General features: G+C 40.0%; 1 protein-coding gene across 2 annotated transcripts in view; it reads right to left on the bottom strand.

Moving 5' to 3' along the window:
- Positions 1–1,316: 1,316 nt before the first annotated feature.
- The window catches only part of Gopc (golgi associated PDZ and coiled-coil motif containing), a 44,894-nt gene continuing 18,427 nt past the window's right edge, over positions 1,317–27,783 (bottom strand). Inside the window, exons 2-9 of one of the 2 annotated variants that reach the window (XM_031346893.1) lie at positions 22,526–22,690; positions 21,091–21,114; positions 18,395–18,570; positions 16,989–17,154; positions 13,053–13,148; positions 11,210–11,374; positions 7,810–7,990; positions 1,317–4,116 (exon numbers count right to left, since the gene is read on the bottom strand). In XM_031346893.1, coding sequence (XP_031202753.1) covers positions 3,986–4,116; positions 7,810–7,990; positions 11,210–11,374; positions 13,053–13,148; positions 16,989–17,154; positions 18,395–18,570; positions 21,091–21,114; positions 22,526–22,690 — 1,104 coding nt within the window. In that variant the 3' untranslated portion in view covers positions 1,317–3,985. The remainder of the gene's footprint in view (positions 4,117–7,809; positions 7,991–11,209; positions 11,375–13,052; positions 13,149–16,988; positions 17,155–18,394; positions 18,571–21,090; positions 21,115–22,525; positions 22,691–27,783) is intronic. The other variant, XM_031346894.1, reaches the window with a different exon arrangement.

The following is a 27,783-nucleotide window of genomic DNA, read 5'->3' as shown; positions in this document are numbered from 1 at the left end:
GTGTGTGCGTGATCGGAGGAGCACAGACTGCGAATGCAACTTTAAGTATAAGGTAGAGAGTCTTCCTTGCAGTCTCCATGACTCAAGGGGTCTTTGTCCTGGTCAGTAGCCGACCAGCAGTCACCTGAAGAGGCACGGCTTCAGCCTGAACACAGACAATCTCAATTTGAGGCAGCTGGGTCCCCAGCCAGCTAAATGTCCTCCTGCTGGAAGTGTCAAGAGATGTGCTCTGCTGCAAGGGCTGCAAGGGTGCCTATGGCTCCAGACGACCTGAAAATCATTTACTGTCAAACAAAATGTTTATCACCAACAACACATGGTAATCTGTAATGCCATGATGTAGCCCGCACAGTCTTCTCACCGGGAAGAAGACACGCGGACACACTAGGTTCCTTCTGCAGCGACACATTTACTGCCCTCTCCCAGAGGGAAAAAGAGGTCGAGCCCAAAATCTGCACTGCTTATATACACCACAGTGAGGCGTGTCCGCCACAGCATGGCGTGTCTGCCCATGATTGGCTGTTCGCTCATTACCCTACGTAACACCCCAGAATGGGCCGTGACATGGCGTCCTCTCACTCCACGCACATGCGCAAACAGTTGTTTACTCGACAGCGGAAGTAGGCGCCATCTTGTCATGGCGAATGCCTCTCAAGCTTCACGGCTCCCCACACCATGACACCTTTTCTTTCTTCTTCTTCAAGGTAGATAGATTGTAACCTTTCTAAAATACAGCATTGATCAATTAAAAAAACGTAGGTCCGTTTTTATACCTCACAAACCGAGCAACAGCCTGAGGGGGTGAATTCTGGGAGAGACTTTTCCTTAGAGAATCAGCCAGGCCATGGTGGCGCACGCCTTAGTCCCAGCACTTGGGAGGCAGAGGCAGGTGGATTTCTGAGTTCGAGGCCAGCCTGGTCTACAGAGTGAATTCCAGGATAGCCAGGGCTACACAGAGAAACCCTGTCTCAGAAAACCAAAAAAAAAAAAAAAAAAAAAAAAAAAAAAAAAAAAAAGATGAAACAGTTAAGACTAAACAATTTCTACCCAACCTATAATACTCTACCTCAGGAGCTGGAGAGATGGCTCAGCAGTTAAGAGCACCGACTGCTCTTCTGAAGGTCCTGAGTTCAAACCCCATATGGCTCATAGCCACCCGTAATGAGATCTGACGTCCTCTTCTGGATTGTCTGAAGACAGCTACAGCGTACAAAACTCTACCTCAACATTTGGATTCAGCCTTTGGGTATTTCATGACACACTGGTACAAGTCTCAGGAGCTACTCAGAACCCACAATAAACCAAAATATTTAATGTGAACGAAAGAGAAAACATTTATTTTCCTTCAAATCTAATCAATACCACTTTAGTGTAGAATATGTCATTTTTATTTACAGGCTAATTAAGAATATGAATCTCAACTAGATATAATACAATTATCATAAATCACCTTATATGTGAATCAATATATTTTTCTTTTAAAATATGAAAACAACGTAAGCCCCTCGCTGTGGGGACCTATTCCAGCACCATGGACAGGTTGTTATTTGTAATTGTTTAATTCTAATCAAAAGACTTGCAAGCTCTTCATCTCTCTTAAATTTAATTTAACAATAATCCCTAACCCAAATGTGTCACTTCCGTCATGTTCAGAACAGAGACCTGCAGAAGACAAATTAATTTCGCACATTAAGTGTGACTATGTCAGCACACACACCTCTCATGTTCCACTCCACACGTTTTCATTGTAATGGCTTTGAACAGCTCCCCCCCACCTCCATTTTTTGGCTTTGTTCAAGAAGATTCAGTGTTATATGGGCATCTTTCCTATGAACCTGACATATAAAAACGACTCTTCACTTAGGGCTTTGGGAGCACACATTCTGAAGTGAACTCCCAGTGAGCCTGGGAGAGGATCAGGATGCTCTCAGAGCAGCATTCAGGCCACTGCGCTCTCCTATGCTTCCAAAGCAGACAGCAGAGATGGATAGATGGACCGGCAGGACCACAAACTACTCTTTCTAAAGATATTCTGTACCCATCTCACACAGTCCCTCGTAGGCAGCACACAAAGATGCTCGTCCATTTTCTAAAACTCTGCTTTCACATTTGCTGTGAAGATCTTAAGAAATTCAAAGGGTTATAGCTTGCATTTCCTAGCGATTGAGTCATAGGATATAAGGCATATAATCTCTGAAGAAAAAGGAAAAGAAAGCAGCCATGGCCATTCCCAGGCAAGGTTGAAAGGGTATAGGAGCAACAACATGGTTTCAGATCTGTTGCCATGGATCTTTTTTTCCTTAAATGAATACACTGGCTACCACCTACTTTGAAGGTCTCAAGTCATGCATTGGGGTATGTGTTTGGCATGGAAGGAATACATGAGGAAAAAAACAATCCTTCTCTTAAGAGGCCTAGCCTATCAGGAGCAAACAGTAATATGTAACGTGTTTATTCATTTGTACAATTAAAATACTAACCTTGTTTACAGGCAATGTTACACTACAAGGTATCAGTAACAGTATACGTACGAAGTGCACTTCTAGTTACCAGTTAACATGGTGATCCTATGGAGAACGAAACCACCCAGAGACCGTAAATGAGCAACAGTTAAAAAGGAAATTTATAAATAGCAAAATCACAAAATAAAGTATATACATTTTATAGATTTAACTTTGAACAAATATATAATGCATCTGGGAAAAACAAGCATACCAAGAAAGAAGATACTGATATTGTAAAAGCCCTAGATATGTAGGCTTCTCCCACTTAAGATTCCCTTAGGTGTAAATCCTTTAAAACAGTGACTTAGCAAAAATCACAGCTCTTTAAACACAGTATTTTGACTTTGCCCGGCAGGGTGCAATTGTCTTAGGCCAGGAAAGGAGGAGGCAGGCACTCTGAGCTTAGTTCTGATACGAGAGAACTAATATGTTTACAGAGTCTGCACACGAGTATTGCTTCAGTCAAACATATACTGATATGAAAACCAATATGCTCACTCTACCAAAATGTCTTTACCTCACCTTGCCTACCTTGGCCCCTGGCTTTTTATATGATTGGCAAGTCAGGTACTTAAAGCCAACTGCTATTTGAACACAATGTATTTCATGACATACTAACGTTCCTGACTATCACAAGACAAAGCTTGGGAACAACTCAAAAATGTATAAAACTGTCTTTTGTGGATTCCAGACAATTAACATTTGGGACTAAACACTGACGGTGTAATGCTCCAATACCATGCACACAGATCAACATAATTGAAAACAGGCATTTTTCACTCGTCTGTGTTTCCTTTAAAAATCCAAAGTCAAATGTACAGTAACTTTTCCCAATCTATTTCTAAAGCAGCATTGATTGATACAGGATTGCCTAAAGAAAACCATTTTGTACTGCACTTGAGTTAACTGGAGAGCGAACTCATCATAATGATTTAGATAGTAATTAATTTAGGTATCAGGAATGTACAATACACTTTGTAAAAAAAAACAAAAAAAAAACAAAAAAACTGAAGCAAATTTTCAGTTAAGCAAAAATGTTAACCTAGATTTCTGCAATTCACTGAGTCAAGCCCTACATCTGGAGTTCCACAGTTATCCTTAGGGAATACATGGTATCATTTACTCTGCTGTATTTAAAGGGTACTCAGACAATTCCAGTCAGCACTGTCCTGTTAAACATGAAAAGGAGCCAAATGAAGTAGCATCCACTTGGCCTGTAAGAGCCTAGTAATACCCCTTTGGGAAACACATGCTTTGGTGCTTAGATTCCAGGAAAATCAAAATTGCCTTCCATGCAATAGTTAATTAAGGTATACCACAGAGAGCAGGGGTTTATGCACTTAGAATTGTTCACATGAAGCCCTGAGGTTCCCGCCTTTCTCTAGGCAACACACAGCCTCCCTGATCTTGTGCGGTCTTTGTCACCATCTTCTCTAGTGCCTCACATTCCAAGAGTCCCACAGCAGCGCGTCTGGGGTGAATTAGTAGGCCTTCTTCTGATGCAGGCTGTGCAGATGAGCCGCTCTCCCGGCGGTGTCGTCCAGGGGGCTCTCACCCGCAGCCCCAACGTCCCCATTCTCATGTGCATCCCTCACTGTCTTCTTGTTATACCCTGGGAGACAAGAACAGTAGAAACACCATGTACTTCCGGCTGAAAATACTGTCTAAGTTTTACAATTTTACTAAGAAAAAATGTTCAATGACATTAAAAGCAACGACAAAAGGCAAACTAACATTGCTCTGATCAAATCAATAGTGCTTATGGAATTCTTTCATCTTATAGCAGATAGGAACCATAATATACTTTTTTTTTTTTTGGATTTTCGAGACAGGGTTTCTCTGTATAGCCCTGGCTGTCCTGGAACTCACTCTATAGACCAGGCTGGCCTCAAACTCAGAAATCCACCTGCCTCTGCCTCCCAAATGCTGGGATTACAGGCGTGTGCCACCACCGCCCGGCTCATCATATACATTTTTAAAATATTAACTATTGAAGTTACCTGAAAGTTGTGAAATAAATCTATCCAGCTTTCTAAAAAACTTAGGGTTGACATGTTAAGTTATAAAAACCCAATTGTATTTATACAATTATCTACTGAAATGCAAATACCTTAAGTTTAATATTTTGCTTCCATATTATTTAACTTCAATTCGTTGAACTATATGCTAGTTGACTGCTAAACAATCTGTTGGCAAGATAATGTTTAGCTAAATATTAAAATAAATTTTGATTCATTTACCAAACATATAATGGGGTTTTAAGTAAATATGATCGACTGAAAAACCCACTAAGCAAGCTTAGAAAGACCTACATTGAACAATAATCAATGGATATGTTTTAGCCAGGCTTGGTAGTGCATGCCTGTCATTTCAACACGTGGGAGGCTAAGGCAGGAAGATCCTGTGTTCAAGGACAGCATGGTCTACACAAGGAGTTCCTGGCCAGCCTAGGAGTCCTAGGAAGATCTCAAACCTACCAAAGGTAAAGTTTTCATCATCTGACTCACTTAACAGTGATATGCTGTATGCCATGCACTTTGCTGAGTCATATTTCATGTTTTAAGTGTTTGTAAGTTTACATAGGTAAGAAAAGTTTTCTAACCAAGGCTATAAAATTACTGCTTTAAACTTAAAAATGAACATATGGAGCTAGAAAACATTTAGTGAATGTCTAGTCAAGTACTGGTCTTAATGGAAAGACTTGCAAACAGCTCTGCTGTAACTCCTTAAGCCTTATCGACCTATGATAGAAACTACTGCCTTAAAATTACTATGAACTTATGGAATGTAAAAGTGCTTAAAAAACATGTGATCACTAATCTTTAGATGGTATAAAAATAAGAACAACAATAAAGTTGTGATAAAGCACTTTCTGCTTCATCCAGTAAAAAAAAAAAAAAAAAAATGTAAGGAACTTTTTGTTTGTTTGTTTGTTTGTTTGTTTTTACCAGACAGGGTTTCTCTGTGTAGCCCTGGCTGTCCAGGAACTCACTCTGTAGAACAGTCTACCCTTGAATACAGAGATCCACCTGCCTCTGCCTCCTGAGTGCTAGGATTAAAGGTTTGTGCCCCAACCCCCCTCCACCCCTGCCACCCCATCATCATCTTGGAACAGGTTTTTTAATACCCATGACAGTAAAATAACAATGGGGCCATGGGAGAGCAGCTCAACACTAGAGTTCTGACAAAAAATGAGACAATAGTCTATCTATCCCCCATCCTCCTCCCTCAACTGAGACAGAGTCTCACTGTGTATAGTTCTGGCTGTCTTGAAACTCAGCCTGTAGATCAGGCTAGCCCCAAACTCAGTTTCATCTACCTCTGACTTCGAAGTGCTGCTTGCTATTTATTTCTAAAAACATTTATAACAGATTTATTTTTATGTATGTGTGTATATAAGAATACATGTCTTAATGCCTGTGGAGACCAGAAGAAGGCACCAGATTCACTGGAGCTGAAGTTATAGTAGGTTGTGAGCTGCACAGTGTGGCTGCTGGGAACTGAACTCTAGTCCTCCACAAGAGTGGCAAGTGCTTTTAACCTCTCAGCCACCATCTCTTTGGTCCTAGTAACTGGCTTTACCAAGGCAGCTGGATTTACATCTAGGTTTTTATTTACTGTTACAAGTACATGAAGAGCCGGGCAGTGGTGGCACACGCCTTTAATCCCAGCACTTGGGAGGCAGAGACAGGTGGATTTCTGAGTTCCGGGCCAGCCTGGTCTACAGAGTGAGTTCCAGGACAGCCAGAGCTACACAGAGAAACCCTGTCTCAAGAAAAACCCAAGTGCATGAAGAACCAGCTTCACAGAAGTGTAGCTGGCTAGGAGCATTTTAACTGTTTTTTTTTTCAAATAACTGCCAATGTTCTCTATCTAGTACTCCACCGAAATCCAACAATGTAGAACTTGAGGAATTATCAACACACAGTTACATTAGAGTTTTCTTGCCTAGCCTGCACTGTGAAGGTAAATACATACAACTTTGTAAAATTACACACAGGTCCTATGAAAACCACTGATTGCTGCAGTAAGCAGCAACTCAAATCCTGACATGTTTTACTGCACTGTGTAAGAACTGTATCAATTAATGTGTCCATCCAGTTCCTTACAACCTTACATTTGGAAACCAGTCAAGCTCATGGGGATTTAAGTGATGTTCTAGAAAAGTAATTTTCACTTAAGAGCCCATATTTCTGGCAATCAATACTCTCAACTGTCTTCTTTAAAGTAACAGACTATAAAATTTGAAGACAATGTTCACCTGTCAGTCATTCTTCCAAAAAGTCAGTAATCTAAACAGGACTTGTATTGTTAAGACTAGCACCTTTGTGCAGTGTGCTGGGTCAGTGACAGACACACTTGCATCTCATCAACTGGAAGAGTAAAATGCAATGTACACAATCGACTGGCATTGGGGCTTAGGCAAAGAACACTAAAAACATAAGGATGAGAGTGGGCCGGGCCTGTGATGCATGCCTGTGATGCATGCCTGTGATGGGCAGCACTTGCTAGGAAGGCTTGTAAAGTCAGAGCAGCCCAGGCTAGACAGTGAGATGCTGTCTCAAAAAGTGAACCAAAATAAGCAATGTACTCAAGAATTAACATTTAATAAAAAATAGTAAGTTTTACAGCTTTATCACCAAATGCCAATTTTATCTAAAAATAAATTGTTACTGTTTCATCACAGTGTTACCAGGCAAAGCTCCTCAGCCCACACGCCTCTCAAAAGGGCCCAGTGACTCCCGGACACCTGGGTAACTGGAAAACAACGTTCTACCCAAAGGAAGCACTAGCATCTCTCTCTTATAAATACCAAAGTAAAAATCTCGAGGGTCCTATATTGTGATCTGGTTAGTAATCACAGACATCAGTTTAACCACTGACCCACAGTTCCTAAGCTCTAACTCCTCATGTTATGAGAGAAGATTCTGCGTTTAGACACCTGTTGGGTTTTGTTTCAGAGTCTAGAAAATTTGAATCTTTGTTTTTCAAGCATCTTAGCCAAAATGAACTAGAGAACATGTAAACTAGTGGAACATAGGAAAACTGCAAGACTGACGATTCATGCCTTTTGTTCTGTATCAGTTAGCATGTTATTGAAGAATACTGAGGCTTTTACATTCAAATATTATTAATAAGTTAGGTGGTGGCAGCAACCATGCACAACTTTAATCTTAGCACTTAGGTGGCAGAGGCAGGCAAATCTCCAAGTTCAAGGCCAGCCTGGTCTCTGTCTCTAATAACCAAAAGAAAAAAAATCATTAATAACTAATACAGTCATAATAAACTTTGGAGTGATTTTTACCTTGTAACACTTTCATTTCGCCACTGCTGTCTTTGCAACTAGCACCAGAATTACCACCTCCTTCTAACTCGTCAAGGTACAGACGATAGCGGTGTCCACTCTCGTCTTCATACTCTACATTCTCATCATCAGAATCCACTTCAGGAGCCACGTAGACCACTTCAAATTCAATCTCTCCTCTCTAAAACAGAAAGTCAAGTCACTGTGATCACAAGCACAACAGAATTCTCTCTAGGAACAGGCACTGAGAGGAGGAGCAGGCAGGTCCTGCTACTTTCCAGTCAGGCGGGGGAGGCTGGGGCAGCCAGGGCACTCCATGGATCTTCTCTACCAGGGAGTTCCTTCTACCAATCAAAGCATCCATCCACTCAGACAAGGTCTCAGTAGACCAGGCTGGCCTTGAATCTGCAAGCTGAGCGTGAGCTACAACTCCTGACCTTCCTGCCTCCACTTCTCTCTTTCTTCTTTTTTTTTTTAAGATTTATTTTTATTTATATGAGTACACTGTAGTTGTGTTCAGACACACCTGAAGAAGGCATCAGATACCATCACAGATGGTTTTGAGCCACTATGTGGTTGCTGGGAATTGAACTCAAGATCTCTAGAAGGACAGTCAGTGTTCTTAACCACTGAGCCATCTCATCAGCCCCTACTTCCACTTCTTAAGAGAAAGGATTCATATACTTAGGTATATGCCACTACTCCTGGGCCTGACCACAGAATTTAAATAATATATCAAAAACAAAAACAATGCTTAACTATTAAATTTACAGAATCTTGAACAACTGTTCAGTTTAAAGACATCTTTTACTTTACCAGCAATCTAGCAAATCCATTTAAGCTGATATTAAGTAAACTTGTATATAAGGGAATTAAACAAACTTTGCTAGTTCAAGAAATTACTATGACTTATAGTTCCCCACTAAGTACTTTCCCCCTTAAAATAGGAACCTATTCAGTAGCCTAAGCTAACCTCTAGCTTGCCTAAACTAGATCCAAACTTGCAGTAATCCTCCTGCCTCAGTTTATCCAAACTGGGATTATACCCAGCTTTTTAGTAAGCCATAAACCTTTTTTTAAAAAAAAAATTTTTCTTTTTACTGAGAAAGACAACATCGTTAATAATGCTATTTATTTAGGAATAACAGTAATTACTATATTTATTGTATAAAATGATAGCTTTTATTGACTCTGCAGAGCATTCCCACTTGTCTCCTCTCCTAAGTGAGCAGCCTTGATGAACAGTGAGGAGAACATGCAGCTTTCCCTAGAGCCCAAGCAAGCGCAAAGATGCTGCTGTGGCCGGACTTTCTTTACTCCTTTTACTACACTGGGCTACATGTAATATTTTTACTGTTATTCTTTTTTTTTTTTTAAAGATTTATGTATTGTTATATGCAAGTACACTATAGCTGTCTTCAGACGCACCAGAAGAGGGTGTCAGATCTCATTATGGGTGGTTGTGAGCCACCATGTGGTTGCTGGGATTTGAACTCAGGACCTTCAGAAGAGCGGTCAACGAGTGCTCTTACCCGCAGAGCCATCTCACCAGCCCACTGTTATTCTTTAATAACAACTTAATGCTCAAGTACGGAACTATAAACCACTTTAAGTTCAAAAAAGTCTCCAAGCTGTAACTGTTACTTACTGGAACTACACTCACCACATCCTAGCCTTGTGTTTGTAACTCTGAAAATTATGGCCAGTCTTTTCTAGAAAGTCTGCTGGTTTTGACTGCTACCCACTAAGTTAATGTCTTCGGTCCCCTGCTCTCCTGTGCCTACTCTTGAGGAATGTGCTATAGGCTGCTTTCTTTAATATTCACCATTACCTACCTGCAGCTCTTTTACCACAGCTGCCAATCTTTCAGTTCTCAAGTTACCAACAAGGAGTCAAACTGAGCTTAGCAAACACTAACACTTAAGAGACTATAGCGGCATTCTTAGATCCGTCTTATGACATAATGAAATGACAGACGCATCACAGCAATATAGGGCTTTAGAGAAAAGACTGCTACAAGTAGACTTCTTTTAGTCACAAATTTAACTGAAGGGATCCTTAGAAATCCAGCTGCCCAGTGCTTTAAAGTAGCTCAGCTAGGCTGGAGAGAAGGGTCAGTGGTTACGTGCACTTGCTGCTCTTGCAGAGGGCCCAGATTCGATTCTCAGCACCCAAATAATTAAAAATACAAAACCGCTTGTGAAGGTAGACAGATTATGTAGTGGCCTTCAGTGAAGCTCTAAAGCATGTCCAGCCCATGGCCCACATGCATGTACCCATGCCTATCACCATAGCCCAACACAAAACATAAGCTGGCTTAAAATACTGCAAGACTGTTTTGACATTGTCTTTTTTTTTTTTTTTTTTTTAACTCCACTGTTTGGTTCTAAAGAATAAACTCTGGAGGTGACAATGCTGGGTCGCAGTATCACAGGTTGGAAATTCATACCAACACAAATTACAAATTTCAGGCTTAATATACAAGACCTTTCTAAAACAAACAAACACACAAACAAACAACCCATTATCAGCAAGTCCTCCCTTTACTGAAGCTATTTAATGGATGCCATAGGGTAGTTCTTACATTAAAGTGTGTTACCAGAGATTAGCAAAGCTGATTGTACATTCACATTCATCTACGATTATTCTACACTAGTACACTACACTGATGACCCAAACATCTCCAGTTCTACCTCCATTGTTCTAATTCCCTCAACTCTATTCCCAGAGGAAAACAGAGGCTGTAAGGATATGAGATAACAAATCTGACTCTAAATATGGTTTCTTATTCTATAATTCATTTGCTGTGCAACTGAGCACATCCTCTGCTCGCCAGGAATTGCAATTTAATTACTTTAATGTTTATTATCATTATTTTATATTATGTATATGTGTGTTTTGCCTGCACGAATGTCTGTGCCCATGGAAGCAAAAGAGGGCTTAGGGTCAATCCTGGAACTAGAATTATAAATGGCTATTGACCATCATATGAATGCTAGGAATCGAATCTGGATCCTCTGAAAGAGCAGCAAGTGCCCTTAACCACTAACCAGTCTTCCTCCAAACTGGACTAGAGGAATTCTAAGGATCCTTTCACAGTTCATATTCTATGACTAAAATCAGCCTACTCCTACAGTATTCTCTGACACCCTATACTGGCAAGAGGTGTCTGTCATTCATGCTGTTGACCTTAAGTACCTATCCTATCCTGAGTTACACACATTACACACAGCTCCATTTCCACCACAGAGATGAGGAGCTGCTGCACAGAGGACTTACATAATTTGTCCAAAGCTAAGTAGCTATGGGCTTTTCAACAAATATGATCAAATGACGTCTATAAGCTTCCAAGAACAGAGACAAGTTATATACCAGTTTTAATGACATAAAGAGAATTCACCTGCTGGGAAAGTATGGTTACAGCTTCTTTATGCTTTGTGTCTCTTAGGTTGACTCCATTTACTGCTAGAATAGCATCTCCAACATGTAGCCCTCCACACCGATCGGCAGGCTGCCCTGGATGGATCTCAGAGATGAGAATGGGAACCCCGTGCTCCTTCCCACCCTGGCAATAGAATAGCAAAGGGTGGAAGTTACTTTATATTTTATAAAATGATTGCAAATCATCCTAGACACAAGACATTTTCTTAAAAATTCATTACAATAAACAGAGTCTCTGTAAGAACGGGGTGAAATTTTACTCACTAGTAAAGAGGCACCTCTGAGTACAATGACTAACACCAGACGGTGTTCTGAACTCATTAAAGACCCCAAAACTAAAACAGCCTAAACAACTACAATAGCCTCATTTCTTGTTTTTTATTTTTATTTTTATTTTTTTTTTGGTTTTTGTTTTTGCTTTTGTTTTTCTAAGACAGGGTTTCTCTGTATAGCCCTGGCTGTCCTGGAACTCACTCTGTAGACCAGGCTGGCCTCGAACTCAGAAATCTGCCTGCCTCTGCCTCTCAAATGCTGGGACTAAAGGCGTGCGCCACCACCGCCCAGCATAGCCTCATTTCTTAAACATTAAAAACAAGTGGTACACTAGTGTTCCACAGCACTTTGAGCCATCTTGTGGTCCCTTCTAAAGCACTTCTGTCAAATCTAAATTGTTATGTATTGTAGTGGTGAATAAGAATGGCCCCATAGGCTCATACATTGAATGCTTAGTCCCCAGGGAATAGAAATGTTCGAACCGGTTAGAAGGATTTGCAGGTGTGGCCTTGTCAGAATAAGTGTGTTTCCAGAGGTGGGCTTTGAGTTTTCAAAAGCTTGGTGTTTTTCTCTCTCTTGACCTGCAGATCAGGATACAGCTCTCAGCTAATGCTGTAGTGCCATGCATGTTGTGATAATGGACTAAACTTCTGAAACTAAAGTAAGTTGCAGTTAAATGGTTTCTTTTCTAAGAGTTGCCTTGGTCATTATGTCTCTTCAGAGCAATAGAAGAGTGACTAAAATATGTATAATAAGACCAATTGCTTTATGTATAACCAGGTCCCCTCCCCCCCTTTTTTGGAGACAGTGCCTTTCTATGTAGCTTTGGCTGTCCTGGAACTCAGTATGTAGACCAGTGGCCTTGAACTCAGATATCCACCTGGCTTTGCTTCCCAAGTGCTGGAATTAAAGACATGTGTCATCACATCCAGCTTTAACCAAGATAAGTTTGCAAGAGAAGTATCAATTTCCAAAATATAAAAATATGTAATATTGAATTGAAGAAATAAAATAATTGGTACAATAATATAGCTTATGTATGTTATTTCTACTTTAAATTTTTTTAAAATTTTATGTATATAGGTGTTTTGCCTGCATATATGTCTTTGTATCATGTTCTTGTCTGCTCCCAGTTGTACTGAAAATGTTTTTTTTTTTTTTTTTGGTTTTTCGAGACAGGGTTTTTCTGTATAGCCCTGGCTGTCCTGGAACTCACTCTGTAGACCAGGCTGGCCTCGAACTCAGAAATCCTCCTGCCTCTGCCTCCCAAGTGATGGGATTAAAGGTGTGTGCCACCACTGCCCGTGTACTGAAAATGTTGAACTACACTTCCTAAAGGGACTTCTAAATTATAAGATTCTTTCTTTATACACAAAAAGGTTTTATGCAAAAGTGCTGCTGCTTAAGCTTTGAAAAATTCAGTTATTTTCAAGGATATCCAGAACATTTTGTTTCCCCAGATGATGCCAACAAAGGACCCTGTTCCTATCAGACAAATGCCATAAGGACACGGAAGCACTCCTTCTTACTGTAATGGAAATGCCAAGGCCTTCATGATCTTCCTTAAGGAGAACAACTTTTCTAATTGGACCAACTCCCTGGCTTTTCTTCAAAGAGTCTTGATCCTTATTGCAGGGAAAAAGAGAAAAAAAATAGTGTTATTTAAATAAGTAGTAAAACAAGCAAAACTCATGTTACTGACTTGCCTTTAGAAACCATTATCAATCTCCTGGTATAGATATATACTATAGAACTTAAAAGATGAGATGAAAATGCTGATATGGTAAAATTTATAGATGATTTTTTTCACCTTTTGCAAATATATGTATATATATATATATATATGTATATGTGTGTATATATGTATGCATGTGTGTGTGTATATATATATATATATATATATATATAATAGGACATTATAAAATTACCAGGAACCTATTTATAAATAAGTATCTTCAAGAAATAAAGTAGTAACCATGTATCTTCACTAGAAAATATCTTTAGGGATTTAAATAAATGTTAAGGGATTTTTAGAACTGACAATTTATTAAAGATATTTATTTATTTAATGTATGTGAGTACACTGTTGCTGTCTTCAGACACACCAGAAGAGGGCATCTGATCCCATTACCAATAGTTGTGAGCCACCATGTGGTTGCTGGGAATTGAACTCAGGACCTCTAGAAGAACAGTCAGTGCTCTTAACCACTGAGCCATCTCACCAGTTCCAGAACTGTCAATTTTTATCAGTTTGAACATCAATTACTTTTTATTCCCTAGTGTTCTACAATCTACCTGTTAAATATAGTACTTATTCCATTAATTGTTCTTTCTTTGACCTTCCTCGATTTTTTTTAGTTCAAACCTAAGATTGTTTTTTTTTTTTAAGATTTATTTTTTTATTTATTTTTATGTGTATGAGTACACTGTAGCTGTACAGATGGCCATGAGCTATTATGTGTGTGGCTGCTGGGAATTGAACTCAGGACCTCTGCTCGATCCTCCCAGATCGCTCCAGCATAATTCACTGTAGCTGTCTTCAGATACACCAGAAGAGGGCGTCAGATCTCATTACGGGTGGTTGTGAGCCACCATGTGGTTGCTGGGAATTGAACTCAGGACCTTCAGAAGAGCAGTCAGTGCTCTTACTCACTGAGCCATCTCACCAGCCCCCTAAGATTGTTTTGCATGCTAAGCAAACACTCTGCACTTGCCCTGACCCTACTCAGCTCCCTCTGCTCCCTTTGATCTTTTTCTTTGTACTAAGCTCCTTTTCAACTCAGCAAGTAAATACATTCTAAGCATCTTCCAGTTTTTAAAATTCTGACAAACCAAATCTCCAAACCCAAAATAAACCAAACAAAAAAAGCTCCAACCCAGCCCCTCTCAATCTTTCCCTGTCTTTCTAAGTCATTATCTTCTAGCCTCCACACATACTTCTTTGTCTCCAACATTTCTTTGGTCACTGTGATTAAGACTTTGTTCCTAGCCTGAGATTTTCTTTATGGTTGGTCACTTGTAAAAATATAGCTGAATCCAATGAGCACTTTTTAGTCACTACCGTACTAGAACCCTGCAAAAGGTTGTCAGGGGTCAATAAACACCCTCTGAAGCTCCCTCTGTCCTCTCTTGTTCTTACTTTCCCAGGGGAGCTAAGCTGACTGCACCAGAAGTCCTTCTTTGTGGCATACTCTCTTCCTCCACACCGAGACTCCTCCTCGCCTCCTACTCCTGGTTAGTTTGTGCATGCTTCCCTTGGCTACTGACTTCCATGATTTCAATGACACCAAAGAGCACAGCCTGCCTAATATTTCTGCAACTCCAGACTTCTTTCCTGAGTTCCATCCATACACCCAACTGGATGGATTTCTTATGTGTTACACCCAAACCTCAAACACTACTGTCTAGAAGTGATGCCATCTTTCCTCCCACAGACCTTCATTTTCCTGTTCTTCCTTTATTAGTACAAGCCAAAGTACACTTGGATAGCCAAAGCAAAGCTTTGATCTTCCTCTCTTTAACCATCTGTTGTGAAGAACTTAGCTCAGGCAAGGCCCCTCAATCGAATTCTCTCAAAGCTGCCCTTCCTTCCCAATGTTACTTCCCAAGCTTTTCTCATTTTCTCCTTGGATCACCACTGTCTCTCTGACCGAGGTAGCCGGGCACAATACCACACTACTGTGTTCACTATTTTATTTAAAAGGTTCATAACTACCAATGTAAGACTCCTATATTTAATGTAAAGTGACTCTGATTTTCTGGCTGACTAGTTAGTTAGCTGATGTCACAAAGCTGTTTGAGTATGCTTTGTCACTCTGATACACTGCCACACCAACTATTGTGTCCCCCTCATAGCCTGTTTCTCAGACCTACTGGACCTCAAAGTTAATACGGAGTGTCAGGCTCTAGAAGACGGTGACATATCTATGCACTGTGGTCCTGTTCCTCACTATGTGCTACTATTCTTCTTATAATATGTGGGGAGCCGCAGCTGCCACCCTACATATATACTGAACACCTGGTCTCTGGTCAGAGCAGAGAGCATTGTGATAAACAAGCCTTAGTTGGAAAAGCTGAGTGCCTCCAGTTTGTGATACAAGCTGGCATGATTTCTCGTAGCCTATTATGCTTTGCCACGTAGCTGATTGGGACCAGGGAAAGTATTTAACCCACAAGGGCTGGGGGCTGGAGTGATAGTAAGTAAGATGTGATAATTAGGAGTAAGTATGTAAGGATAGAAGTAAGTTGTAATAGATAGGAGTAAGTATGTGGATATAGAAGTAAGATGTATGTAAGAATAGTGAGTAAGTAAGATGTAAAGATAGAAGATATAAGAATAAGAAGTAAGATGTATGTAGTAAGATGTAGGGAATAGGAGTAAGTAGGAAAAAGGAGTAAGAAGAAAGTAGAAAGATGTAACTAGTAAGATGTAAAAAGAAGATATAGAAGAATATAAAAGAAGCTAGCTAGAGAAGAAGTAAAAATGAAGGTTCCTGATTAAACTGCATGGAGAAGAGCTCGTTGTTGCCTCCTTATTTCCGCTGGATGGGAAAGGCGGCCGACAATATAACTTTTGTGGAGGTAACAGATTATTTTACTGTTTAAAGCTGTGGTGGTTTGAATGAGAATGGCTCATATATTTAAGCTTGGCTCCCAGTTGGTAGAGTGTAAAGGAAGGATTAGGAGGTGTGGCCTTGCCCCTCTCTGCTGGCTGGCTGTGGGTCAGTGGAAGCTCTTAGCTACTGCTCCAGGGCCGTGCCTGCCCGCCCACCCTTGTGCTCCCATCATGGCGCTCACAGACTCACCCTCTGAAACTGTGACAAGCCCCCAATCAAATGCTTCCTTTTGTAAGCTGCCTTGACCGCAGTGCTCCACCACAGCAACAGAACAGCAAAGGCCATGTGCAGCTGGTACTAAAATGTGTAGACCACCGGGAAAGTGTGCTTCACAGACTGAACTGCTATGGTTAGTCTATGTTAGCTAACAAGGACTTACTAAGGCTCCTTTACAGTGGTGACTGTGAAGTGGAAAACTGGATACAGACTTCAAATTCTATCGTAACTGAAGGCCAAATAAATGTAAATGTTATTTCAGAGTCTGTGTTTGGGGGTAGGTACCAAAAATTCCCTTGAAAACTTTTCCCAAATATAACTTATCACAAATAAGTTTATATCAAATTTAAGCACACTCAATCATGATACAGGAAAACTTTGAAATACAGTCTGAAGTACAGCAATATGTGTTTGCTGGAAAGGGCTGTTCGAAGTAATACCACTCTTAGAGAAGTCTGAAAAACACCCAAAATTCCTTTGGGTAGCTGAACCTTTTAAGTATGTAACTACTGTAATCAAGTCAAACTCCCTTTTTATCTAATTAAATAAAAGTTTCAAACACTAATAGAAGGAAAGAGAGAACAGAGAAGAAGAGATGAAGCTAGGAAGAGGCTGAGTGCGAGGGGGACTTACGTGGCCTGGGGGTGCTTGCATGGGCCGCTTCAAGTCATTGCGCCCTATGCAGGCTCGGATGACAGTTTTGTGGCGATGCAAATGTATTTCAGCTTCTAACTGGTTCCAGAGCTTATCATGAGCAGGTCCCTTCATATCCCGTCCCAGTAATTGTATTTGTTGAACCCTTCGCATGAGCAAAAGAGAGTAGTTTAGATTAAGCTTATATATTTAAGATAATTCAGAAGAATTACTAACTTCAGTAGCTGATGAATACAGTTTAATTGATAACAAAACTAATACTTAGGTCTTTCTCAATGTCTCTCAGATTTGTACAGATAAACTGAAAGAGACAGATATCTTTTAGGGGAAAAAAAGCTAAACATTTTTTTAAAAGAAATAAATGAGAACTCCTTTAATTATATTCTTAATTTAAATATACCTAAAAAAGAAAAACTTTTTTTTTTTTTTTGAGATTAATGGCGACATGTTTTATCTTTCTCTTTTTTTTTCGTTTTGGTTTTTCAAGACAGGGTTTCTCTGTGTAGCCCTGGCTGTCCTGGAACTCACTCTGTAGACCAGGCTGGCCTCGAACTCAGAAATCCACCTGCCTCTGCCTCCCAAGTGCTGGGACTAAAGGCATGTGCCACCACTGCCCAGCAATGTTTTATCTTTTATATAACTGAATTCATTGCACTATTAAATAGAAGCAGTTAGGTAACAATGAACATATTAAAAAAAATCTTTAAATGATAGTTTATTTTTATAAAGTAATTATTTAATTAAAAAAATCATAAGAAAATTTGAATTTCAAAATGATAAAAGTTATTTGCTTCAGGGCTGGAGAGGTGGCTCAGTGGTTAGGAGCACTTGAAGCTCTTATGGAGGACCCAGGTTCAGTTCCCAGCACCCACATGACTCACAACCATCTGTAACTCTGTTTCAGGGGATCTCACCCCCCTCCTCTCACCTCTCAAGGCACTGAATATACAACATACAGGCAAAACACTCACACGTAAAATTTTAAAATCAAAGAATAATTTAGAAAAATCTTGCTTCATCTCAATTTTTAATAGAATATTAAATGACTATAAAATGATTTGATACTAGCACATCATCAAAGTTTGTGACTAACTCACCTAACAAGGTTAAAGCCAGAAAATGGGGCCAGTTAAGATCAAAGAATTCCTCACTGCTGATAACATGAGCATCACCTGTTGCAGAGTCAAGGTTGGAAAAGCATTGCTCCACAGAGGGTCAGTCACCTCACTGACTGTTACTATTAGTTTGCACATGTAGATAAAAAAATGTGCATTAAACAATGTTGCCGATATTAAGCCAATGCGTTAACTACAGCTTTATATAAAAATGAGGGTGAAAATGTTTCAGTTATAAAGGATGAGCCAACAAGAGCCATTTTCACGCACCTGCCAGCCAGCTCCTTATCCAAGTACTTGGCCGCCAACCTCGCCCCATACACTTCAGCCTGGAGAACAGCTATGTGCCTGCGAAGAGCCTCGTTCTCCTTCCGCAGTAGCTTCACTTCTGCTTCAAGTCGAGCTTCTTTTACCTTTTCTGTTTTATTTGCTTCAAGTTCTCTTTCCTATTGTAATTTTAAGAACATAACTTTATGACAATGTCTTTATAATTCTACAGCCAGGAGACTATGCTCCTTAAAAATACACACAAGCTCAGCATGTAAAAGAAAAAAATGAAAACATGGGAAATAGGATTGGCGCACAATGAATCTAGTTGTTTGCTTTATTTGTGTGTGTGTGGTCTGCCTATGGAAGCCAGAGAACAGATTGGGTCCCTTGGAGCTGCAGTTACAGGCGGCTGTGAGCAGGCTGATGGGGATGCTGGGTCCTCTGGAAGGACAGCAAGTCTCGTAACTGCTAAGCCATCTCTTTAGATGATAATTCTTTGTTTTTGAGACAAAGCCTTGTTTCAGGCTGGACTAGAACTCATTTTACATGTAGCTCAGGCTAGCCCTGAACCTGCAATCCGGAATCTATCTCTCATGTGCTAGGATTACAGATATAGAAAAATATGCCCAGCTGGATTTCCTTCTTTAAAATTAAGAACACGATGTCTCAGACCTTCCTTTGAACAGCTGCATAACACGATGTTTACTGACAATGAGAGAAGCAAGAACAATCTTCTTTAAGCAGGACACGGAGTCTACTTTCTAAAATGACTTTAGAAACCAGTGATAAGCCACATGTGTGCTAAGTATCACATGAGTGATAAGCTCATGACAGCAAGACTAGCACTCAGGAGGCTGAAGGGGAAGGATGCTAAGTTCCTAGTCACCCTTGCTACACAGAGTTCCAGGTTAGCATTTCCCCACTGGACCACCTCACCGTCCCATTCTAAGCTTTCAGAAAACACTGGACAGCCATGCGTGAAGAACCTGCAGTTACTATGTTAGAGCTTGATTTTAAGGGAGAACCTCTGCTTCCTTTTGCCGCCTACGAAGTAAAATAGTCAGAAATTTTCAGCTCTCATAAAAGGAGCCATCTTCAGCCTTCTATGTGAATCTACAGGTATTAGAGGACATAATCTCAGGATCTTCACCATTACACTTTTACTTTAAGTTCACAAAAATTAATGTTCAGTTTTCCCTGAGTTTATAGTGTTTTATGCTCACAGACCATGGGTTCAGGAGCCAAGTATAAAATGGGCAGGTTCAAGTCAAAGCAGAGTGCAAAATGGAAGGCACAAAGTCTTGCCCAAAGAAAGTCCAATTACAAATCACATGCACACTACGTGTGGCCAAGCACACCTCTTCTGAGAGTATTAATTCTGAATCAAAGCCAACTACACACATCATACTAGCATTTACCCCGATTAGGCTGCCCTTGCTGACTTACTATGGAAATCCAGAGCTTAGGAAAATATGGTTGTATTTTCACACACATTTCACGGGCTCTATCCATACTAGCACCTTTACTGAGCTTCAATCTCTGCCTGAAGACCAGCATTTCTTTGGTGTATAGGTATAGAAATATTACTACACTGAGCTAGCTAATGGAATCTTAGGTGCTTGTGAGGTTGCCACTTCCTTTTAATAATTCAGACTCCTACAGAATCTGACAGTCGCTGAAACTTACAACTAACACATGAAGCAAGCCAGCCATGGTGATGCACACACCTTTAACCCTATTGCTCAGGGGGCAGAGACTGGCAGAGCTCTGTGAGTTCAAGGACAGTTGCCATGAAAATAAAATGTTAGGCTGGAGAGATGGCTCAGAGGTTAAGAGTGCTGGCTGTTCTTCCAAAGGTGCTGAGTTCAATTCCCAGAACCCCACGGGGTGCCTCATAACCATCTATAATGAGATTTGGTGCCCTCTCTTCTGGCATGCAGGCATACATGCACACAGAACACTATATACATAATAAATCTTTAAATAAAAAATATGCAAACAAGACTATAATTAAGGTAACTAAAGAGAATTACTTTAAGATTTAAAGATAATTTGTAAGTTTGTCTCCTGGCTAACCTTTTTGTATTAGGTAATAAGCAAGTTTATTTCATGTTTTAGACTGATGTTTCTTCAGAAATGGTAAAGTCCTAAGTCAACTAGAATTTGATTAGCTTGGGATAATAGGAAATACACTAAGAATTTATATACTGCTATTGTCTAAAGTCCTTTCTGATAAAACATTTAAAACCCAGTGTTTTTATGACTACACCATCACTTTCACACCAGCCAAGAGGTCCTAACACACATGCAATGGATGAAGGAATCTGCATGCACACTCTCTTAATGGCAACAGGTTCAAACAGAAATTTGAAGGGGCAAAACTCAGGTCTCTTTACTACATCCTTGATATCCTCATGTGGGTATTTTTGCCAAAATATAAGTGGGAGCAAGTTACAAGTCCCAAAATTATCAAAATTGATGGGCTCTGCAAACAATGGCTGTAAGTGACAAATGAAAGGTAAGCCTTTAGGCACATGCAGTGAGAAAAGCACAATGGGCACCCACTTTTCAGGTATTTGAACCCTGAAACCCAGCATTAACATCACTTCCAAATACAAAGTGTGCCATGAGCTAATACAGAAAACACCAGAGCATTTCAGCAGGACACGTTAAAGTAAGAGGAACGACAGACTTACCAGATCCTCCACAGAGGGGGCAGACTTCAGACACAAGAAAAAAGTGTTATAATTAGAAAACCATCAAACAAACAAATTATCTAGTGGTATTATCATTACAAGGAAAATTCCCACATGTTGAGTATCAGTTGGGTAAAGCTCATTAGCACAAATATATTTGCAAATCTATTAGCAACAGTTAGTTATATTACACTAAATATTTTAAAGCTAAAATTAGTCAATACAATTGGCCCAATATTTATTTCTCTACAGCATCTATTAAAAGTTAAGGAACTCTTTTCTAATGAAAATGTGAAATGTTTCCTAATGTTAATATTACATAGCTTGTCTTAGTCAGGGTTCTCTAGCGTCCACAGAACTTATGGAATGTCTTCTAACACAGATTCATGGCCCTTCAGATCATGAGGACCTCAGGAGAAGATAAATGCTGAAGCAGAGTCCAATGTATCAGTACATGTAAGTATTCAAACAAAATTAAGTAAAACTTAAACACGTCCTGCACTCATTACACCAACAGTGCTATCTCATGGCCTGTCTCTCCTAAACTTCATGTTTCTTACTGCTGATGTCACAAATCTAGCCAAATGTCTGGCACACAGAATACACTCAATCGATAGGTTGAACTGAAACAAGCCTTACAATTTTGATGTCTACTTAGCCGGTTTTAATTAAGATGGCCGTAGCTAACTAGAGGGAACTCATCATGAAATGTAGAGCCATGACATAATGCTCAGCGGCAGCGGAGATGCTTATGCTCTACTGAGAGCTAAGAAACTTGGTGGCACTTAACTGTACTGTCCCCTTCTCAGTATTATCAGCACTTCGATTTCACCAAGATATACAGACTAACACATAGCTAGGGCTACGTGAGCAAGGGGTTGATGGAAATTACTAAGGAGACATAGTCATCAAACCTTGTTTACAAAGGCCAACACAGTTAAGAAGAATGTTTCGGTCCCTCTGTAGATTCTTCCTGTTCCTCACTAGACATAGACAAGAGGAAAGCCCAAAGCTGGAGCTACAGCTAATACATATGAATGGCAGAATACAACCAAACCAGAACCTTAACTCCTAGTACATATAGAGTGGCTGCATCAGGTTAGTTGAGGAAAAAAGCAACAACACTATTCAAGAACAATCTCAATGCTACTCAGGATTTCTGCTACAGCAGCTGAATTAACTCCAATGGATAGCAGAACAAAAACTTGTTTATATATATCTCTAATAGCCTTAAATATATTTATACAAATACCTGAAAATAGAGTGTTTTCTATTCTATCAGGTGGGTACTGATCTTATCAGATGCTATTGGTGAATATGACCATAAACTTTCTATTGCCTAAATTTCCACCATGAACATATTTTATAGTTGTAACTCTGTTAGAAATCCCCTCTCCATCCACCAGCACACAAGTGAACATCCTGTATTACTTACCAGTTTTGCCTTAATGGCGCCAGAGTCAACATTTTGGCCAGTTTTGGCATGAAGCTGAAGCTGAGTGGAGTGGAGCTGTAAAAGCTGCTCATGGACTTCTTTCTCCAGGACAACTTTCTCTGCTTGAGTCTCTGTCAATTCAGATCGCAGATCCACCAACTGTGCCTTATAAGGCAATAGAAAACATGATTAATTTATTTTCTTTATTATTACTTATTATTATTACTATTACCTTAATTTTCTTTATTATTACTCAAGAAACGACAAAGATATAACCCTTGAGATGAAAACCTAAACACTGACTGTTAGCTGACCAAATTATCCATCTAAACTGACAGCAGGACTGGCGAGATAGATGTTCAGTGAGTAAAAGCACATGCTGCCAAGCCTTTGATCCTTAGGACTCACATGTGCACACACAAACAAGTAAATAAAAATGTCATAAAAAAATTAAGACTGACCAGAAACCAAGTGTGAAGAACATAAGTGGCAAGAGAATTCTACTCTAAGTGTCTTCTACTAACACAGGTTCCTTCCATTTTACATGGCTCACATTTAACAAACTCTTTCAAAGCCTTCTCATCTTTATCTTCAAAGCTTTTAAATTACAGAAGTAATTTATTAAATATAGAGTTCACCTTCCTGTTCAGATAGTATGTATCATGGTGGTCTACTAACATGGATAATATGTTAGCAGGGGTCTGTCTTCAATACAGAGGCTGTTATTTTTAAGCTTTATTTTCATTTATGTGTGTGGTCTAGATATGTACATGTCATGAATGTCCAAGTACTCAATGAAGCCAGAAAGTATTGGATTACAGATGGTTATGAGCTACCTGATGTGGGTGCTGGGAACTGAACCCCGGTCATCTGAAAGAGCTGCAGTGCTCTTAAACACAGAGCCATCTTTCCAGCCTCCAAAATACTTATTCGTTTACTTGCATGCGTGTAAATGTCTGCATGAGTGCTGCCACCAGTGTGTGGAGGTCAGACGACAACCTTGGGTCCTCGCCCTCCTGACCTTGACCTTGAGGGACAGTGCCTCTTGCTTGCTGCTGCAGTGCACATTCCAGGGTATCTATCCTTGAGCTCCTGGGGAATTCTCCTGCCTCTGTCTCACATCTCACACTATAGACACATACCTCTATGAACACTGGTTTAAGGGATCTAAACTCAAGTTGTGAGGCTTACAGCAAGTACTTTTTACCTGTTGAGCCATCTTCTTGGCTCAACATTTTTTTTTTCTTTTAAGGAAACTAAACTCAGCGACTCAAAACAGCAATTTTTGAGCTCTGACATTCCAACACAGTGCAAGCCAGGGAGATACTAACGTGAGCTTTACATGCTGAAGAGTGACGAGAACTTCTTAAGTCTCCATTTTCTGAGAGTCACACATATCTGTAAGAACAGAAGCCTGTTTATGCTGTAAGAACAGGTCATTCATAACCTGCGTCTTATCTTGCATGCTTCAGCCATCAGTACTGTGTTGCAAGAGTGTGCACAGTGTAAACCGCATGTGGACTCAGAGCCAACGCTGCTATGATGCTGTGTGATACTACAAGGCCAGGCACTGCCAGAACACCTTGGATTCAATATGTGTTTGCTTTTGAATTCATTTTTGGTTGTTGCACATTCAGAAACCTTTTTACTCTTCTCCAATATTTTGGGACCTTCACATGACCCTTACATGAACTCATGTAGGAGCTCAAACCTCATTTTAGGAAGCCGTGGCTTTTCTTTTGTCAGAAAATTACCCTTTGTACCGTGCACCAATTATTTTAAGGGCCAAGTGCTGAGGTCACAGTGAGCCTGGGCATCAGAGCTCACTGCTCGTTCTAAGCTATAGCAGAAAAGCCCCCCAAGAGGGCTTATTCATTCCACCGAAGCTTTCCATTTCTGCACAGCTGACATTGTTTTACCACTGTGAACTGCACATGGCCTTATATTTGCTCTGCCCAACTAGCCAGCACCTGCACTTTTCTTTCCTATTCAACTCAAAAGAATTGTAAACTTTAACTTTTAATTTAAAAACTGAAAGGCCAGAGAACTATATACTGTCACAGAAAAAAACAAATGTCAGTAATTCATACAGAATCAGCTCAGCTCCAAGGAAAGGCAATTTACAGGAACAGTGATCTGCTGCCATGGTGATTTTATAAATGAAAATAAAGGATTTTATAACGTTAGAAACATTATTAGGAAGGCTTGCAGCATTGTGCCATACATTCAAAAATAAAGTGTAGAACAAAATAAAAACCTTTCTGAAGTGAAGCCACTGATGCAAATGGTTAAGATTCGGATAACAGCTTACTTAGGAGGAGAGAAGACAGGTCTTAGATACGCTGACCTTGGTGCAAATCCTGATGATATGACCTGAACAAGAACTGTCCCAGAAGAGCACCAGAAGGAAAGAAGGACAAAGCTGAGGTTTGCACTGAGACTAGGAGCAGGTACACATTAATACCTCAACACAGTTACATGGAGAAGAGAATGTCAGGGACTGGGGCTTGGGAAATTACTTGTCAGGGATGATTGGAGAGGGAAAAGAAAAAAAGATCCTGTGCAAGGACAGCTAATCAGAACGTGTAATAACAAAAATACTGTCACATGTGATGGTTAGTGTCAATTGCTAACTTGACAGAATGTAGAATTACCTGGGAGGTGTGTATGATCTTGATTATGTTAATTCATGGGGGAGGACCAGCATAATTGTAGGTAGAACCATTCTCTGGGTGGAGGAGCTTATGGAGTATAAAACAAAGCAAGCAAGCAGAACGCACTGCACACAAGCATTTACTGGTCTCTGCTTCTTGACTATGGATGCAACATGACCAGCAGTCTCAAGCTCCTGCTATTATGACTGCCCCATGATGGCCTATAACATGAAACTGATATAGATGAGAACCTTTCTTCCTTAAGTTGCTTCTGCCTGAGAAGAAATTTTTAGTTTTTATTTTGCTTATTATTATAAGTATCAGAGGATATAGGCTTGTGGAAGTTAGAGGAAAACTTTGTCCAGTTGTTTCTCTCCTCTACTTTGACATGAATTCTGGGATAGAACACAGTCAGCTCTTCAGGCTTGTGTGTCACGTGCCTGTATCCAGTGAGGTTTCTTTGTTGTTGCTACCGTTTTTAGACAGAGTTGATATAGTTCTGGCTGGTTTGGAACCACAAGAATAGGCTGGTCCTGAATTCACAGAGCTCTGCCTGTCCCTGCCTCCCCAGTGCTGAGATTGCAGGCTGTGGCCCCATGTGTGGCTCCTGTCAGCTTATTTTATTACAGAAAAGAAACAAAAGAAACAAAAAAGGAACCAAGACACTGTTTCTTTCTTTCCTTCCTGTAAATGTCTCCTAACTCAGGCCTTCTGACTCTTTGTTGTTGTCACTGTTGATGGTGCTGAACCCAGGGCCTTGTGTATGTTAGGCAAACACTCTGTAACACTGAGCTACATCCCCAGCCACTCCTTTTTTACAACAATTTTATTCAGTATAGCTTACATCAGAGCAATGCACAAATAACATAGTAGCAACAATAAGTGTCTATTTAATGAGTACACAATTTAAAAAAAAAAGCAGTCTGTTTTTTTTTAATGTACAAATGCAAATATAGTGCACATTGTCTGGCCTTTTAAGGGTGTGTTTAAGATTCACTTATACTGCTGGGCAGTGGTGGCACACACCTTTAATCCCAGCACTTGGGAGGCAGAGGCAGGTGGATTTCTGAGTTGGAGGCCAGCCTGGTCTACAGAGTGAGTTCCAGGACAGCTAGGACTACACGAAGAAACCTTGTCTTGAAAAAAATCAAAAAAAAAAAAAAATTCATTTTATGTGATTTTCACTAAGACACAGCTTGTCAATTTCTTTTAATTTCAATGGGTACCCCTTTTGATGACAAACATGATACTGATAAAAACTTCTTGCCAATTGTTAAATACGGAATCTACTTTTCTTCACTCTATCTAGGAGGAACTCTGGGTCACAAGATGGAAAGCTGTTTTGTGATTTGTCCCAGACTCTTGTAAACGCCAAGTTCTTGAGTGCTCTCAATCCTTACATAAAATGACTAACATTTTCATATAACCTATGTACTCCATATACCTTAAAACCCTAGATTATTTACGTTAAATGCTATGAAAATAATTGTAGTATACTTTTTATTTTTCTTTTAAATAAACTTTATTATCTAAACACAAAACAATATAAACAAATCAAAACATCACACACCCAAATTAACCAGACTCAAAGTAACTGAATGAACTTAAGAACTGTTCTACACCCAATAGAGAGCTAATACCAATATATACAAAGAAGTCAAGAAGTTAGACTCCAGATAACCCCATCAAAAAATGGGGAACAGAGCTAAACAGAGAATTTTCAACTGAGGAAACTCGAATGGCTGAGAAGCACCTAAAGAAATGTTCAACGTCCTTAGTCATCAGGGAAATGCAAATCAAAACGACCCTGAGATTCCACCTCACACCAGTCAGAATGGCTAAGACAAAAAACTCAGGTGACAGCAGATGCTGGTGAGGATGTGGAGAAAGAGAAACACTCCTCCATTGCTGGTGGGATTGCAAGCTGATACAACCACTCTGGAAATCAGTCTAATGGTTCCTTAGAAAATTTGACATAGTACTACCTGAGGACCCAGCTATACCACTGCTGTGCATATGCCCAAAAGATTCTCCAACATATAACAAAGACACATGCTCTACTATGTTCATACCAGCCATATTTATAATAGCCAGAGGCTGGAAACAACCCAGATGTCCCTCAACAGAGGAATGGATACAGCAAATGTGGTACATTTTATACAATGGAATACTACTCAGCTATTTAAAACAATGACTTCACGAAATTGCAGGCAAATGGATGGATCTAGAAAATATCATCCTGAATGAGGTAACTCAGTCATAAAAGAAGACATATGGTATGTACTCACTGATAAGTGGATATTAGGCAAAGAACATGGAATACCCATGACACAGCTCATGGACCACATGAAGCTCAAGACCAAAGAGTGGATGCTTCAATCCTACTTAGAAGGGGGAACAATATAATCAAGGGAAGTAGAGGGTGGGAGGAACTTGGGAGGAAGAGAGAAGGGGAGGGGGGAAAAAGTGGCAGAATCAGGTATGGGAGGAGACAGAGGAGCCATACAGAGGGTCAGATAATTGAACAGAAGTGTATAGCAATGGGGAATGGGGAACTGGGGGGAGCATCCAGAAAGTCCCAGATGCCAGGAATGCAAGAGCCTC

This window comes from Mastomys coucha, unplaced genomic scaffold, assembly GCF_008632895.1.
Source record: "Mastomys coucha isolate ucsf_1 unplaced genomic scaffold, UCSF_Mcou_1 pScaffold3, whole genome shotgun sequence".
NCBI classification, from domain to species: domain Eukaryota; kingdom Metazoa; phylum Chordata; class Mammalia; order Rodentia; family Muridae; genus Mastomys; species Mastomys coucha.
This window is presented reverse-complemented; position numbering and strand designations above follow the sequence as displayed.